The following is a 14,783-nucleotide window of genomic DNA, read 5'->3' as shown; positions in this document are numbered from 1 at the left end:
ATCGTCATGCACCCTCCTTGGCATCGCACTCTGTCTATGCCATGCTCTAGTATCAACCTAGGTCTCTCGGGCGATGTATTCTGGTTTCAACCTTGTAAGTTTTATACGCTTCAAAGACTTATAAGTACTGACAATGTGTGCAGAATCAAATTTGAGATTCGGGTGTCCGACGAATGCTGGTAAAGGAATGCGCGGTAACCAAGAGGTATGTGACATTGGATATAGTGTTGAAAACATGTACTGACTTTGTATCAGTTTCGCCTTGAAGCTATGCATCGATACTCGCCTTGAGAATAAAGGGCTGTGGTATTGGTAAGTGTATTGCTGTTCAGAGTGCTAGACATGTGCTTAACTGTTTTCCATAACTCAGATTACTCCGACGCAATGTATTTCTTCCCCGCGATTCGCTAGTGCCAGCATGCCTAAAGATGCTCTGAGGCAACATATCGTCGTCCGGCGAGCTAAACCCACCCGCTTTGCTTGTCCCAAGGAGTCCTGTACCACCAAATAATGCCCCGACACGATATATCGCTGTCCGGCGAGCTGGACCCTCCCCTTTACTTGTATGGACTCCATGTGCAACCAACGGATGCTTCAACGCAATGCGACGTCTTCCGGCGAGCAGGATCCACCACACTCCTTGTCCAACTACGCTCCGACGCTATGTATTGCCGTCCGGCGAGCTGGGCCCTCCTCTTTGCTTGTTTTGACTCTATGTGCAACCAGCGGATGCTCCAACGCGAAGCATCGTCTTCCGGCAAGCAGGATTTAACCCACTACGTATCCAGCTATGCGCCGACGCCATGTATCGCCTTCCGGCGAGCTGGACCCTCCCCTTTGCTCGTCTCGACTTCATGTGCAACCAACGTATGCCCCAACGCAACGTATCGCCTTCCGGCGAGCTCAATTCTCCCCTTTGCTCGTGTCGACTTTATGTGCCACCAACATATGCCCCAACGCAACGTATCGTCTTCCGGCGAGTAGGATCTACCCAACTCTTATCCATGTATTGCTGTCCGGCAAGACGCGCATCTCCTCCTTCATCCAATGTTGTCCAGCCTCTTTGGAGGCAGTGCTATGCACCCACCCAACTGGAGATGTATTGCTGTCTGCCGAACTGGATACAGCCTACTCCTCACCCAGCACCAGTATGGCGTTAGACAAACACGACACATCGTTGCTTTGACCCGGCGAGCAGGACTCACCCTAATTTCCGTTCAGCACCCTCGAGTCACCCCGCTATGCTCTGACACAACATAATGGCGTCCGGGGAGCTTTGACGCAGGGGTATGCTCTAGCGATTATTGTTGGACACCTCTGAAGTGGACCCGCGCGGGGCCCTTGAACCCTCTAACACGACGTAGGCGGGCCTATTGTCAACCCGGGAAGAACACGTATGACCCGTCGTTGTGGTAGGATGTTTGTCCCGTGACCTTGACAGATTTTCGCCGGTGAGTGATTTCCCTGTAGATAGACCGGTTACGCCCCATTCTGGCCTTCGGGCGGGGCTAACCTCTGCTTGTACGATAAATTGAAGGTGTTGGAATGCATGGACTACGCTCTTTTTTTGGCCTATTAATAGATCTCGACATTTTACCGAGAAAAAACTCGCCAGAAAAAGCAACATCTGCACATCATAAATAGTAATCTATCAATTTAGGTGGTCTGCCTCCCCTTCTTCCATGATGAACGCAGGGTATCATCCATCCGCTCACTTCCTGATTAGCTTATAAACTAGACTGTCAACTTTTCACTCCAACGACTTGTACGACTCCTTCCTGTACCATCCCGCTCGGTTTACGCCAAACTTTCTTCAAGGCCAACCACACTCTTTTTCAACGCGGCTCAACAAGTTCAAGTCAATGTTTCGAGCTGCAACCCTTCTCACAGCGGCCTTGTGGCTAAGCGGCGCCAACGCCCATCTTGCAGCTTTCCACAAAGGAATGTAGTCCTCATTTCAAAATGTTCAGAACCGCTGAAGAATCTACATTCTTTCTATAGGGTCCGCAAGCTGCGCAAGACTTGAATTCCTACGCGATTGTCCAGCTCAACTTTAAGGATTGGTGGTGTACGTGTTTTGCCGTTGTGCTATGTTCATCTCATTAAACAACACTCTGCAGTCCATCATATCAACAACGCAATTGTTAACCTAGTGTGACCTATATCCTCCTGCAGACGGGGACTTCCTCGAGCTGTGAGTCCCAACACACCTGTATTTTTGATTTCCGTCGTCTAAACCCCGACTTCAGTCCTGCTGGTGGAAGCTTCACCGTCGAGATCGCCTCCAACCGCGCAAAGACCACGCTGGCGTACAACGGGCGCGACACCTCAGAATGGCCAGACGGTGCGACATACCCCGAGGACTATGTGCGTGTCTTTCCCATATTCCTAGCAACTGATTAATTAACCCACTGTGCCTCACAGAATGTCCCTTCATGCATCACGTCCCCAAACAGTGAGCGGCCCTCGTTTCTTGGCGTTTTTGCTGATTCATTTTTGTGCAGTGCATGCCCAGAATCAGTCTATGGCGGCCGGAACCGCATTCGCAATCTCGTACAACGCAAGTCCCCAACTCTCGTTCAAAATCATATCTAGCGCTCACTTTGCAAATACTTTCTAGTCTGACATCAAGGCAGTAACTCCCCAGAACCTTGCAGTGTTCACTGTTCGTTATAAGTGAGTGGTTTTCATTCCTTGCAAATAAATCAATGACGCTTATCAATAAAATCCCCCACAGCACACCCTGGAAGCGCGTTATCAGCTACGATGTCCCGGCCAACTTGCCCGCCTGCCCTGAAGGAGGCTGCATCTGCGCTGTAAGCCGACTTCTATTCAAACTTCACATTTTTCGTCTAACTCTTTCCACAGTGGGGATGGGTCCCGAACGGCTGCGGCCAGCCGAACATGTACCACCAGCCATTCAAGTGCAAAGTCACCGGCGCGAAGAGCACTACGCCCATTGCACCCCCACAGCCACCCGTGTGGTGCGAGGGCAACCCAGGTGCCTGCGTCAAGGGCTCGAAGCAGATGATTTACTGGAACCAGAACGAGGGCAACAACATCGCTGTCAGTGGATACGACCTTTCAGGCAGCTTCAAGTCTCCAGCATACAATGCCAAGCTGGGTTTCGCTGATGGTTGGTTTCAATGATTATTTTTTTTTTATTTCGGATTGTAAGTGGCTGACCTGGCGTTTTTTTGCGATTCTTCTTTTCAGGCGCGCAGAACGATATCTTTGCCGGCGCTCCGAGTGCTCCCGCAGGCAACTCCGGTTCCAACAATTCTGGCTCCAACAACAACAACTCGGGCTCGAACAAACCCAACTCAAACAACGGCTCAGGCTCGAACAACGCAAACTCAGGTGGGAACACCGGTGCAAGCCCCGCCCCCGCCAACCTCGCCGCAGGCGCTTCTTCCTCTGCCTCTGCCTCCGCTTCTTCTGCATCCGCTGCTTCTGTTTCTACCAGCAACGACAACGGCAACCCCGCCCCGTCTTGCCAGAAGCGCTCGAGCAGGCGCAGGAGACGCGCTTTGCTTCCCTCCCCGGAGGAGGGCGTGCTCGTCAAGAAATCGCCCGAGCCCGAGCCACAGGTGAAAGTAGCTGCAACCACCGCGCACAGGAGGCTTCACGCGAAGAGGCAGTGGTTCTCACTCTGAGCGCCCTCCTTCTTCCGTCGTGCCTCCCTGCATACCATACATGTCTGTCCAAGTCTCCTCCCCCCCTTCCCATCTAGTTCAGTAACCGATACCCGGAGTTGATTTCCACCCACATACGCACCTATTCACTTTTTGCGGGCCAACATCACACCTCGGAGGATGAGAGGGAGGGGAGCACACGCGCGTGCATGCATGCTCGGAGGATCCCTTCTGTCCATCCCTAGACCGCCTGGCGCTCGATGCTGTCTGTTGTTGCCACCACCACCACCACCACCACCAAGCCCCTCGTGTATATCGTCCAGTCCAGTTCCCGCTTTCTCCTTTTGTTTTCTATTTCTTTCCCCCGTTTCTGCTTTTTTTTGTTTTGATGTAGTAGAAAGACTCACCGGTCGTGCTTGATTTGTGCACTTGCACGCGTGCGTGCGAGGACGAGTGACCACTGCAGAGCAGGTGGCGCGGTACGCGGGTGATCGTCGACGACGCGTTGACGTGTCGAAGACGAATTTGTAAAAGTAGAAGATCTTTGTAGAGTAGAGTTGTTGTAGAAAACTATTGGAATCGGAACTGGATTTTGGATTTCGAGCCGTTCTGATTTGATTCTCGTTTCGTCTTCCTTCAATTTCGTTCTCGATTTTCCCTCCTCTGCATTGTTCTCCTCTTTTTCTTCTTCTTCGGCATGTTCACCTCGTTATCATCCACCTCTACCTTCTGCCTGTTGTGTTCTCCTCTGCTGCATAGTGTGCACGCACACCCGACCGCACATTTCCTATATTTAATTTTCTCCCATCTTTATGACCTTGTTTTCCCAGATTCACATTCACGTTAACACTTATACCTTTTTTCATGTGTGTACAGCCGACATACTACTACTACACCTATAGTAACCTACCTACCCTATCTATCCCCACCAGCTGTGCATGTGCTCCTGAATCATACTCTACACTACGAGATGTATGTATACCTGTTTTAGCAAGTAATCACTAGACGTTGTGTCGATGCGGTGCATGCGGCGAATTGCAACTAAGTAGGACACTGGCATACCTTTGGCGTCAGCCCCTTGAAGAAGGCAGTCGGCCTTCGTTTTTGATGAGCTCCTTGACCACCGTCACGCCGTGCACCTTGCGCTCAAGTCCTTTCCGTTGGAAGATGAAGGAGGCGACACATGTTGCACTCTCCGCCTCATCCCCACAGCACCTATATTACCCGCTTCGTCTTCTCACTCACACACCCCGATCTTCGCCTACCTTGATATTTGTGAGCATCTAGGGGAAACTGAGGTACGTTATTGTCCGTCTTTTTATATTTGACTTTCTCAGTTGTTGGATCTCAGCTTGAGGCCGCATGTCCGTATAGGGGAATGTGGCAGCACGCAGACTCATCACTAAACAACGTTGATCCCAACGTCGACACGCCGCCGTCATGGGACAAGCGATGGATGCCCAAGCCAGTGACAGCACCCTTGCAGAGTCTTTCCACCCCCGTCAAGCCACAGTGCATGCAGCATTCAGCCCGCCATTCAAGACAGTTTCGCAGACAAACTGAGCGGGCATACCTTTAACCAACACCCAAGGTTCCTTGCGCCTCAAAGAACAAGGCTCGCGCATACAGTCGTGCCCGACTAGAGGTCAATTGGTGCGTCAATAGGTTGGTTGGGTTATTATATCGACGGCTTACCTTGCGGTCAAGAGTCTTTGCTCGCTATCCATGGACCTAGGGGGTCGATTTGTGTCACAGGTCAGTAGACAACTCTTTCAACCTCAAGGGACCGTGCTTACCGCTTTCCCTCAGCTGTGTGCATTCTGGGCGGCCGTCAAGACAGCGTCACTGCGCGCTATCCAGCACACAGCGCAGGTCATCGATGGTGTGGGCAGGCCATGTCAATTTTCAACAGCTTGTATCACCGGTCAGTAAGTTGACAATTCTTTTGACCGCGAGGGATTGTGCTTACCTCTCTCCCCTCAGCTGCATGCATTCTGGACGGCCGTCAAGACAGTGTCGCTGCGCGCGGTCATTGGTGGTATGGGGCAATGCGGAGAGGGAAAGGATACAAGGAGAGTGTGGGATGGAGTAATCGGCACGGTCAGTACTCTGCAGTTCGTTACGCATCTAAACTTCTTTTTTTTCACGCCGTCAATCGTTATGCCAGGGAGAGGAGCGGGATGGATCAAGAAGACATTCTGTCAAGGTATTTCGTCAGCTTTCTACGTATCAGGGGCCCCGACTCACAGAAATTCTGTAGGCAATGCCTTGTCTGTGTAGCGAGAAGCGGTGTTGGCTGGTCTGGGCAGAGCGGGACAGGCTAGGTGGTGTTCTGTCGAGGTATGTTGTCAGCGTTCTGCGGTGACCAACGCACCTATAGCACTTCTACGAGGAATGCGTCAGAATCACATTGGCATCGTGTGCATGTTACTCACCGTCGCCTCAAACGGTGGCTCTGGTGTGCTCAACGTCAGCGCTGTCGACTACAAAGCTCACCGTCTGCCCGAACACGTCATCCAAGCCCAAAGATGAAGAATTCCAGCAACACCCGTGGTCTTTATACCCGCGTAGGGTCGTCTACCCCAGCAAGCGTCGGATTAATCAGCAAGCACTTTCAGTCGCTCTCGACACTCACCGTGGAGCGGGATTTGGGGGGCATGTTATGTCCCCTCATAGTCCAATGGATCCAACTTGCAGTGACAGAGGCGGGCGGGGAATCTAATTTCAAGGTGGGTCAGTAAAGCATCTGTTAGTTATTGCCCTACTACTTACCGTCGTTATCGTGTCCACACCGTCTAGGACCTTTCCAGCAACCTTCACGGTATCAACCAGCCCACGCCGTCAGGTGGATGGATCGAGAGGCCATTCTGTCAAGGTGCGTTGTCAGCGCTCTGCGTGTCATAGGGGCCCCGACTCACGGAAATCCTTACTTTTCTGTGCAGCGAGAAGCAAAGTGAGTAGCAGCGCATCGTTGGGTGGGTGCAACTCACCTTTACGGGCAAGGTTAGGAGGGGTGTTTTCATCGTGGTGCGCGGGCCTATGAGAAACGCGTCAGAATCGCCTCGGCGTCGTGTCAATATCACTCACCAATGCCTATATAGTGCACAACGTCAGCGCCGTCGAGAACGAACTAGAAGGCTCACCGTCTGCCAGAACGCGCCATCCAAGCCCGAAGAGAAAAGAAGAGGAGAGCTGAAGAGGCAGAGGAGAGTAGGCGGTGAGGGGATGAAGAAAGGCCAGCAAGGTGCGTGGTCTTTATATACCCGCGTGGGGCTGTTACTAGTACGCCTGTTACATGTCGTAAGTAGACCGAATAATGAAATATACAGATTCTTTTTTTTTTTCGGTGTCGCTTGTTAGTGCGGGTTCGGATTTGGGTTACGCGAGTTGTGGTCCGATCGTCCGTGTGTGTCGAGATTGTAGATTGGATGTGGTTTCTCCGTTTGCAGTGAGTGAAACTTTGGGTGGGTGTGTTGTATTGTGAAATATGATTTCGTACATTTGTTTGTTTGAGCTGATGTCGATGCATTGCGCTCAAGAGAGAATTATATTCAACTCAATAAAGAATAAAGATTTACAATGCTTGAAGACGCAAACCAGGACAATACAAGTACTGGATTCATGATACACTCCATTTCCTCAAAATTGCCTGAACGACGAATAACAAAACTTTAGCACCAAATCTTCCACAATTTTCAAATGCTTCACGACTCGGGGAAACCAGTACGTACATTCAATTCACCACCCATACGTATTCTACCCATAATCACACAAACGACACATTCTAGCTCTCCCGGAGTGCGGACACTTGCTCTGTAGTCAACACCCGTAAAACTCGTCTTCTGCACAGCGACAAATTGAACGCCGCTGTCTTCTTCTGATCTGCCGTTATGACTCTGAGTAGCCGAGGTGGTGAGATTCCGAAGCCGGAAGAAAAGAAATGCGGTTGGAATGGGGTGGAATGCGGATTTGGGAGAGGAGGTGCAGATTCGGATGTGATTGGTTCAGCTGTTTCGATGGTTCCGCGGGGTGGATGGTTTGGAGGGGTAGAGCTGAGAGGTATTATTACCCCTGTCATCTTTCTAGAGGTGTGTGTAGTGTTGTTTTGCACTGTATGTAGATATGCACGTTCTCGGCGCTTATTTGGAGTTGATACGCAGTACACCCTTTTCCATCGTGCTCCGAGCTCAACAAGTCTCGCAGACATACTCACATACTGAAGAGCATCTATCATATCACTCAGGGGCTACCTGACATTGAAAAACCATGTAAACCCGTTATTCCAACAATGAGGGCATTCGGCTCCATGAGCACACTTGCAATACGAAACCAGACAAACCTTACGACTTTTCAACCTTCGATCCGACGCCCAGACACCAGCATAACACCATAGGTAACGTATTAAAACACCCTAAATGCCAGGAATACGCGGAAAACGCGCAGAATTGTACGGTACGTATCATTGCATTTGTGTATTCAGCTGAAGACCGTCAGTGGTTGCTTTCATTTCCGTCCTTCTAGGTCGGGTGACGGCAGCCTAGCCTAGCCGAGCAGGTCCCCGTTAGTGCCGGAAAAGACCAGGAAGAAAGGGAGGCGTTCGAAATGGGCTGTATTCGCGAATCGGGGGAGGGGGAGGATGTTGGTATGTACGTGAGTTGAAAATTTTGTTGAATTTTTTGGGATTGTTGACATGGGATGCACGATGTGAGTGATTAGGGGTATGGTAGTATCTGCTGCTATACAGAGATACCTGAGGAATGCCTTTGGAATTGCTGTGTTCACGCAATTCAGTGTGATGTCTATTCGGGCGCTTAATATTTTTTGAAATGTGTAACTTTTCTCAAGGTTTTAGCACTCAAATTTCACTACTCATCACTTAAATTTCATACTATTCCAGCCCCTCAGCTCACAAAATCCCCCCTACACCTCTTCAAACTGCGGGAATGCGCGATTTACACCATTTCACGGCTTGACGTGAACAACTCCAAATTGCCGACTTTTCTTTGCACCACGGCGCATCATCTCTTCAACCACGCATCACTACACCTATACGCATCCGCCAAACCGCCTCAAATGGCGAGTATGCAGCAAACGGCCGCGGTACGCATGCCACATTGTTATTACCCGCCTGCACTGTATCCAATCAACTACGTTCTTCTGGGCTCTAGAGCACCGATTCACAACGTTATTTGCGAGCCGAAGGGTGCTAGGCTAATCTATAATAAGGTACGGATAGAATGGAAACGACTGAAACGACGTAAAATGACGTATCGGGGGAGGAGGAGAATGTCATTGGTTTATATGTCAAACAAATGTCATTGCTTCCTGTGAGTGATTTTGGACTATTCTAGGTAATATATCAGTACTGGTACACCATACCCTGCCTGTGGGCTTGTTGTAATCTATATTCTGCGGATGAAATTGCGTGCAGTCGATTTTAGGACGAGTACTTGAAAATTCACAAGAGATTTCAATTTATTCTGTTAGTTACAAGTGGATTTTATCATATTGTCTTCTATTCACTATTCAACTCACAGACGCCTTATGGAGGTCAAACTACTGTGAATTTGAATGCCACGTCATTGTATTTTTCTCAATCCTCCGAAACTTCAGAGTCTCCGCTGAACATTGTGATGGCTCCGAGCAGCCGAGCCACTAGCCTTGTTGAGGTAAAGCATGTCATAGGCTGCAGTTAGACTTTAAATTTACATTCAAGAGCGGGACAGGGGCTCGGGTGACCCCTGCATGAGTTATTTAAATATCCGTTCAGAGACGGATTTTTGGCCGCAGAGTGAAATGAATGTTAATATAAGCACGTATATCAAACCTCTACAGTGCTACAGATAGTCAGCGAGTATGCAGATGCAACCTGACTTACCGGTATTCCCACAAACAATTTCTGTAGAGTATACCTTGAGATTTAGTTATATTTACATTGAAAACAAGCCAGAGTTACATTTAACTCCCATGAAAACACCTTCAATTACAGTCGCTACATCAAAAATGACCCCCAGACATAGTAGAAAGCTCTCCAGCAAGCATTTATGTAAATGTGGGCCTGGATGTTGGTCTGCCCAGATTTAAATTTAGGCTTGAATCGAGGATCGTGAATCCGGAATCGCGATGACACGGATCGGGCGCTAGCGCGACTATTCCAAAAGCGGGTTTCAAAGGAAGCAGCGCTTGTTACGAAAATGTGCGTCATTAGATTAAACAGCTCAGCTCTGCCCTGACACGCGTCCGACGCGTCGCGTCAAGTTCAGCTGACTTTGTTATCCGAAACCAATTCGCGTTTAGGGGCGTTCGCGTTCAGGGTCTTTTGCTTTCTGGCGTTGTGGATGAGACGCGTCGCGTCGAATTCAGAATACCTGCATGCCGGGTGCGCGTGTTGTGCCAGCGGTACAGGACGTTATGTTGGATGTAAATGCACGTAATGTTGTGAAGCAACGTTCAACAAAACTACGGCCTTCTACGCGTAAGTGGATCTCCGGGTCTAGCACAATAATACGAGTTTACGAGGATGGAAAGCGGCTGTTCCAGTGCTCGAGCATGGAATGTAATTTGTGGATGTGGACAGTTTTCGGACATTTGTAGCAGGATCTTCTGCCTTGGAATTCAAGTCGGAGAGCAACAGGGAAGTGGAATCACTCATATTCCCGGACTCCTAAGAGTCAAATTATGGCATTCCAATAAATAAATTTTACACTTCGTAAACGAAGTTGGAGTGAAGCGAAGACTAGTGTAATTGATGAAGCTACAGAAATGAGGTGATGTGCCAGCGAAAATACAACGTGACCTTGAAAACTTGGTAAAAAAAGAGTATAAAGAGGGACTGGAATTTCATGAACACCAGCCGTGCATTATGCCCTAATGCTGGATGTACGTCGACGTGTACCCGTCCTCGTCGTTACCTCCCTCGTTGCACACCTTTCTTTTTGCGTACCCTCCTCGTCATGCACCCATTGTTGTGCACCCTCCTCGTCGTGGATGTTCCTCATCGTCATGCACCCTCCTTGGCATCGCACTCTGTCTATGCCATGCTCTAGTATCAACCTAGGTCTCTCGGGCGATGTATTCTGGTTTCAACCTTGTAAGTTTTATACGCTTCAAAGACTTATAAGTACTGACAATGTGTGCAGAATCAAATTTGAGATTCGGGTGTCCGACGAATGCTGGTAAAGGAATGCGCGGTAACCAAGAGGTATGTGACATTGGATATAGTGTTGAAAACATGTACTGACTTTGTATCAGTTTCGCCTTGAAGCTATGCATCGATACTCGCCTTGAGAATAAAGGGCTGTGGTATTGGTAAGTGTATTGCTGTTCAGAGTGCTAGACATGTGCTTAACTGTTTTCCATAACTCAGATTACTCCGACGCAATGTATTTCTTCCCCGCGATTCGCTAGTGCCAGCATGCCTAAAGATGCTCTGAGGCAACATATCGTCGTCCGGCGAGCTAAACCCACCCGCTTTGCTTGTCCCAAGGAGTCCTGTACCACCAAATAATGCCCCGACACGATATATCGCTGTCCGGCGAGCTGGACCCTCCCCTTTACTTGTATGGACTCCATGTGCAACCAACGGATGCTTCAACGCAATGCGACGTCTTCCGGCGAGCAGGATCCACCACACTCCTTGTCCAACTACGCTCCGACGCTATGTATTGCCGTCCGGCGAGCTGGGCCCTCCTCTTTGCTTGTTTTGACTCTATGTGCAACCAGCGGATGCTCCAACGCGAAGCATCGTCTTCCGGCAAGCAGGATTTAACCCACTACGTATCCAGCTATGCGCCGACGCCATGTATCGCCTTCCGGCGAGCTGGACCCTCCCCTTTGCTCGTCTCGACTTCATGTGCAACCAACGTATGCCCTAACGCAACGTATCGCCTTCCGGCGAGCTGGACCCTCCCCTTTGCTCGTCTCGACTTCATGTGCAACCAACGTATGCCCCAACGCAACGTATCGCCTTCCGGAGAGCTGGACCCTCCCCTTTGCTCGTCTCGACTTCATGTGCAACCAACGTATGCCCCAACGCAACGTATCGCCTTCCGGAGAGCTGGACCCTCCCCTTTGCTCGTCTCGACTACATATGCCCCAATGCAGCATATCGTCTTCCGGCGAGTAGGATCTACCCAACTCTTATCCATGTATTGCCGTCCGGCAAGACGCGCATCTCCTCCTTCATCCAATGTTGTCCAGCCTCTTTGGAGGCAGTGCTATGCACCCACCCAACTGGAGATGTATTGCTGTCTGCCGAACTGGATACAGCCTACTCCTCACCCAGCACCCTCGAGTCACCCCAGTATGGCGTTAGACAAACACGACACATCGTTGCTTTGACCCGGCGAGCAGGACTCACCCTAATTTCCGTTCGGCCCGCTATGCTCTGACACAACATAATGGCGTCCGGGGAGCTTTAACACAGGGGTATGCTCTAGCGATTATTGTTGGACACCTCTGAAGTGGACCCGCGCACTTCATCCGGGGCCTCTGATCAGTGAGGCAGGCCTATTGTCAACCCGGGAAGAACACGTATGACCCGTCGTTGTGGTAGGATGTTTGTCCCGTGACCTTGACAGATTTTCGCTACTGAGACCCGGTGAGTGATTTCCCTGTAGATAGACCGGTTACGCCCCATTCTGGCCTTCGGGCGGGGCTAACCTCTGCTTGTACGATAAATTGAAGGTGTTGGAATGCATGGACTACGCTCTTTTTTTGGCCTATTAATAGATCTCGACATTTTACCGAGTAAAAACTCGCCAGAAAAAGCAACATCTGCACATCATAAATAGTAATCTATCAATTTAGGTGGTCTGCCTCCCCTTCTTCCATGATGAACGCAGGGTATCATCCATCCGCTCACTTCCTGATTAGCTTATAAACTAGACTGTCAACTTTTCACTCCAACGACTTGGACAGACGACTCCTTCCCCCTTCCTGTACCTACGCTTGTACTATCCCGCTCGGTTTACGCCAAACTTTCTTCAAGGCCAACCACACTCTTTTTCAACGCGGCTCAATAAGTTGAAGTCAATGTTTCGAGCTGCAACCCTTCTCACAGCGGCCTTGTGGCTAAGCGGCGCCAACGCCCATCTTGCAGCTTTCCACAAAGGAATGTAGTCCTCATTTCAAAATGTTCAGAACCGCTGAAGAATCTACATTCTTTCTATAGGGTCCGCAAGCTGCGCAAGACTTGAATTCCTATGCGATTGTCTCACCTCTATACCAGCTCAACTTTAAGGATTGGTGGTGTACGTGCCTTGCCGTTGTGCTATGTTCATCTCATTAAACAACACTCTGCAGTCCATCATATCAACAACGTGTGTTTTTGGTGCAATTGTTAACCTAGTATTCTCTGAAACTTGCGAAACAATCTTAGTGTGACCTATATCCTCCTGCAGACGGGGACTTCCTCGAGCTGTGAGTCCCAACACACCTGTATTTTTGATTTCCGTCGTCTAAACCCCGACTTCAGTCCTGCTGGTGGAAGCTTCACCGTCGAGATCGCCTCCAACCGCGCAAAGACCACGCTGGCGTACAACGGGCGCGACACCTCAGAATGGCCAGACGGTGCGACATACCCCGAGGACTATGTGCGTGTCTTTCCCATATTCCTAGCAACTGATTAATTAACCCACTGTGCCTCACAGAATGTCCCTTCATGCATCACGTCCCCAAACAGTGAGCGGCCCTCGTTTCTTGGCGTTTTTGCTGATTCATTTTTGTGCAGTGCATGCCCAGAATCAGTCTATGGCGGCCGGAACCGCATTCGCAATCTCGTACAACGCAAGTCCCCAACTCTCGTTCAAAATCATATCTAGCGCTCACTTTGCAAATACTTTCTAGTCTGACATCAAGGCAGTAACTCCCCAGAACCTTGCAGTGTTCACTGTTCGTTATAAGTGAGTGGTTTTCATTCCTTGCAAATAAATCAATGACGCTTATCAATAAAATCCCCCACAGCACACCCTGGAAGCGCGTTATCAGCTACGATGTCCCGGCCAACTTGCCCGCCTGCCCTGAAGGAGGCTGCATCTGCGCTGTAAGCCGACTTCTATTCAAACTTCACATTTTTCGTCTAACTCTTTCCACAGTGGGGATGGGTCCCGAACGGCTGCGGCCAGCCGAACATGTACCACCAGCCATTCAAGTGCAAAGTCACCGGCGCGAAGAGCACTACGCCCATTGCACCCCCACAGCCACCCGTGTGGTGCGAGGGCAACCCAGGTGCCTGCGTCAAGGGCTCGAAGCAGATGATTTACTGGAACCAGAACGAGGGCAACAACATCGCTGTCAGTGGATACGACCTTTCAGGCAGCTTCAAGTCTCCAGCATACAACGCCAAGCTGGGTTTCGCTGATGGTTTGTTTTTAATGATTTTTTTATTATTTCGGATTGTAAGAGGCTGACTTGGCGTTTTTGCGATTCTTCTTTTCAGGCGCGCAGAACGATATCTTTGCTGGCGCTCCGAGTGCTCCCGCAGGCAACTCCGGTTCCAACAATTCTGGCTCCAACAACAACAACTCGGGCTCGAACAAATCCAACTCAAACAACGGCTCAGGCTCGAACAACGCAAACTCAGGTGGGAACACCGGTGCAAGCCCCGCCCCCGCCAACTTCGCCGCAGGCGCTTCTTCCTCTGCCTCTGCCTCCGCTTCTTCTGCATCCGCTGCTTCTGTTTCTACCAGCAACGACAACGGCAACCCCGCCCCGTCTTGCCAGAAGCGCTCGAGCAGGCGCAGGAGACGCGCTTTGCTTCCCTCCCCGGAGGAGGGCGTGCTCGTCAAGAAATCGCCCGAGCCCGAGCCACAGGTGAAAGTAGCTGCAACCACCGCGCACAGGAGGCTTCACGCGAAGAGGCAGTGGTTCTCGCTCTGAGCGCCCCCCCTCCTCCTTCCGTCGTGCCTCCCTGCATGCCATACATGTCTGTCCAAGTCTCCTCCCCCCCTTCCCTCCCTTCCCATCTAGTTCAGTAACCGATACCCGGAGTTGATTTCCACCCACATACGCACCTATTCACTTCTTGCGGGCCAACATCACACCTCGGAGGATGAGAGGGAGGGGAGCACACGCGCGTGCATGCATGCTCGGAGGATCCCTTCTGTCCATCCCTAGACCGCCTGGCGCTCGATGCTGTCTGTTGTTGCC

The 14,783-nt window shown here is 50.4% G+C and overlaps 3 protein-coding genes across 3 annotated transcripts; all 3 read left to right on the top strand.

Moving 5' to 3' along the window:
* Nucleotides 1-1,862: 1,862 nt before the first annotated feature.
* Nucleotides 1,863-3,656, top strand: JR316_0003018 (uncharacterized protein; the record flags this gene model as incomplete). The annotated part of the gene is made up of 6 exons (XM_047888799.1): nucleotides 1,863-1,945; nucleotides 2,250-2,367; nucleotides 2,621-2,676; nucleotides 2,738-2,816; nucleotides 2,869-3,136; nucleotides 3,217-3,656. The coding sequence occupies 6 exons, from the start codon at nucleotides 1,863-1,865 to the stop codon at nucleotides 3,654-3,656; spliced, it is 1,044 nt and encodes a 347-aa protein (XP_047751173.1).
* Nucleotides 3,657-5,360: 1,704 nt separating this feature from the next.
* JR316_0003017 (uncharacterized protein) lies at nucleotides 5,361-6,167 on the top strand (the record flags this gene model as incomplete). Its single annotated transcript, XM_047888798.1, is given in 5 exon segments — nucleotides 5,361-5,519; nucleotides 5,619-5,735; nucleotides 5,803-5,841; nucleotides 5,916-5,975; nucleotides 5,988-6,167. The coding sequence occupies 5 exon segments, from the start codon at nucleotides 5,361-5,363 to the stop codon at nucleotides 6,165-6,167; spliced, it is 555 nt and encodes a 184-aa protein (XP_047751172.1).
* A 5,565-nt stretch (nucleotides 6,168-11,732) lies between these two features.
* JR316_0003016 (uncharacterized protein) lies at nucleotides 11,733-14,513 on the top strand (the record flags this gene model as incomplete). Its single annotated transcript, XM_047888797.1, has 9 exons — nucleotides 11,733-11,756; nucleotides 12,808-12,886; nucleotides 12,939-12,955; nucleotides 13,015-13,055; nucleotides 13,111-13,228; nucleotides 13,482-13,537; nucleotides 13,599-13,677; nucleotides 13,730-13,997; nucleotides 14,074-14,513. The coding sequence occupies 9 exons, from the start codon at nucleotides 11,733-11,735 to the stop codon at nucleotides 14,511-14,513; spliced, it is 1,122 nt and encodes a 373-aa protein (XP_047751171.1).
* Nucleotides 14,514-14,783: the final 270 nt, after the last annotated feature.

The sequence above is a fragment of the Psilocybe cubensis genome, chromosome 3, assembly GCF_017499595.1.
Source record: "Psilocybe cubensis strain MGC-MH-2018 chromosome 3, whole genome shotgun sequence".
NCBI classification, from domain to species: domain Eukaryota; kingdom Fungi; phylum Basidiomycota; class Agaricomycetes; order Agaricales; family Agrocybaceae; genus Psilocybe; species Psilocybe cubensis.
Note: the sequence above shows the minus strand (reverse complement) of the source record. Positions and strands in the feature narration are given on the sequence as shown.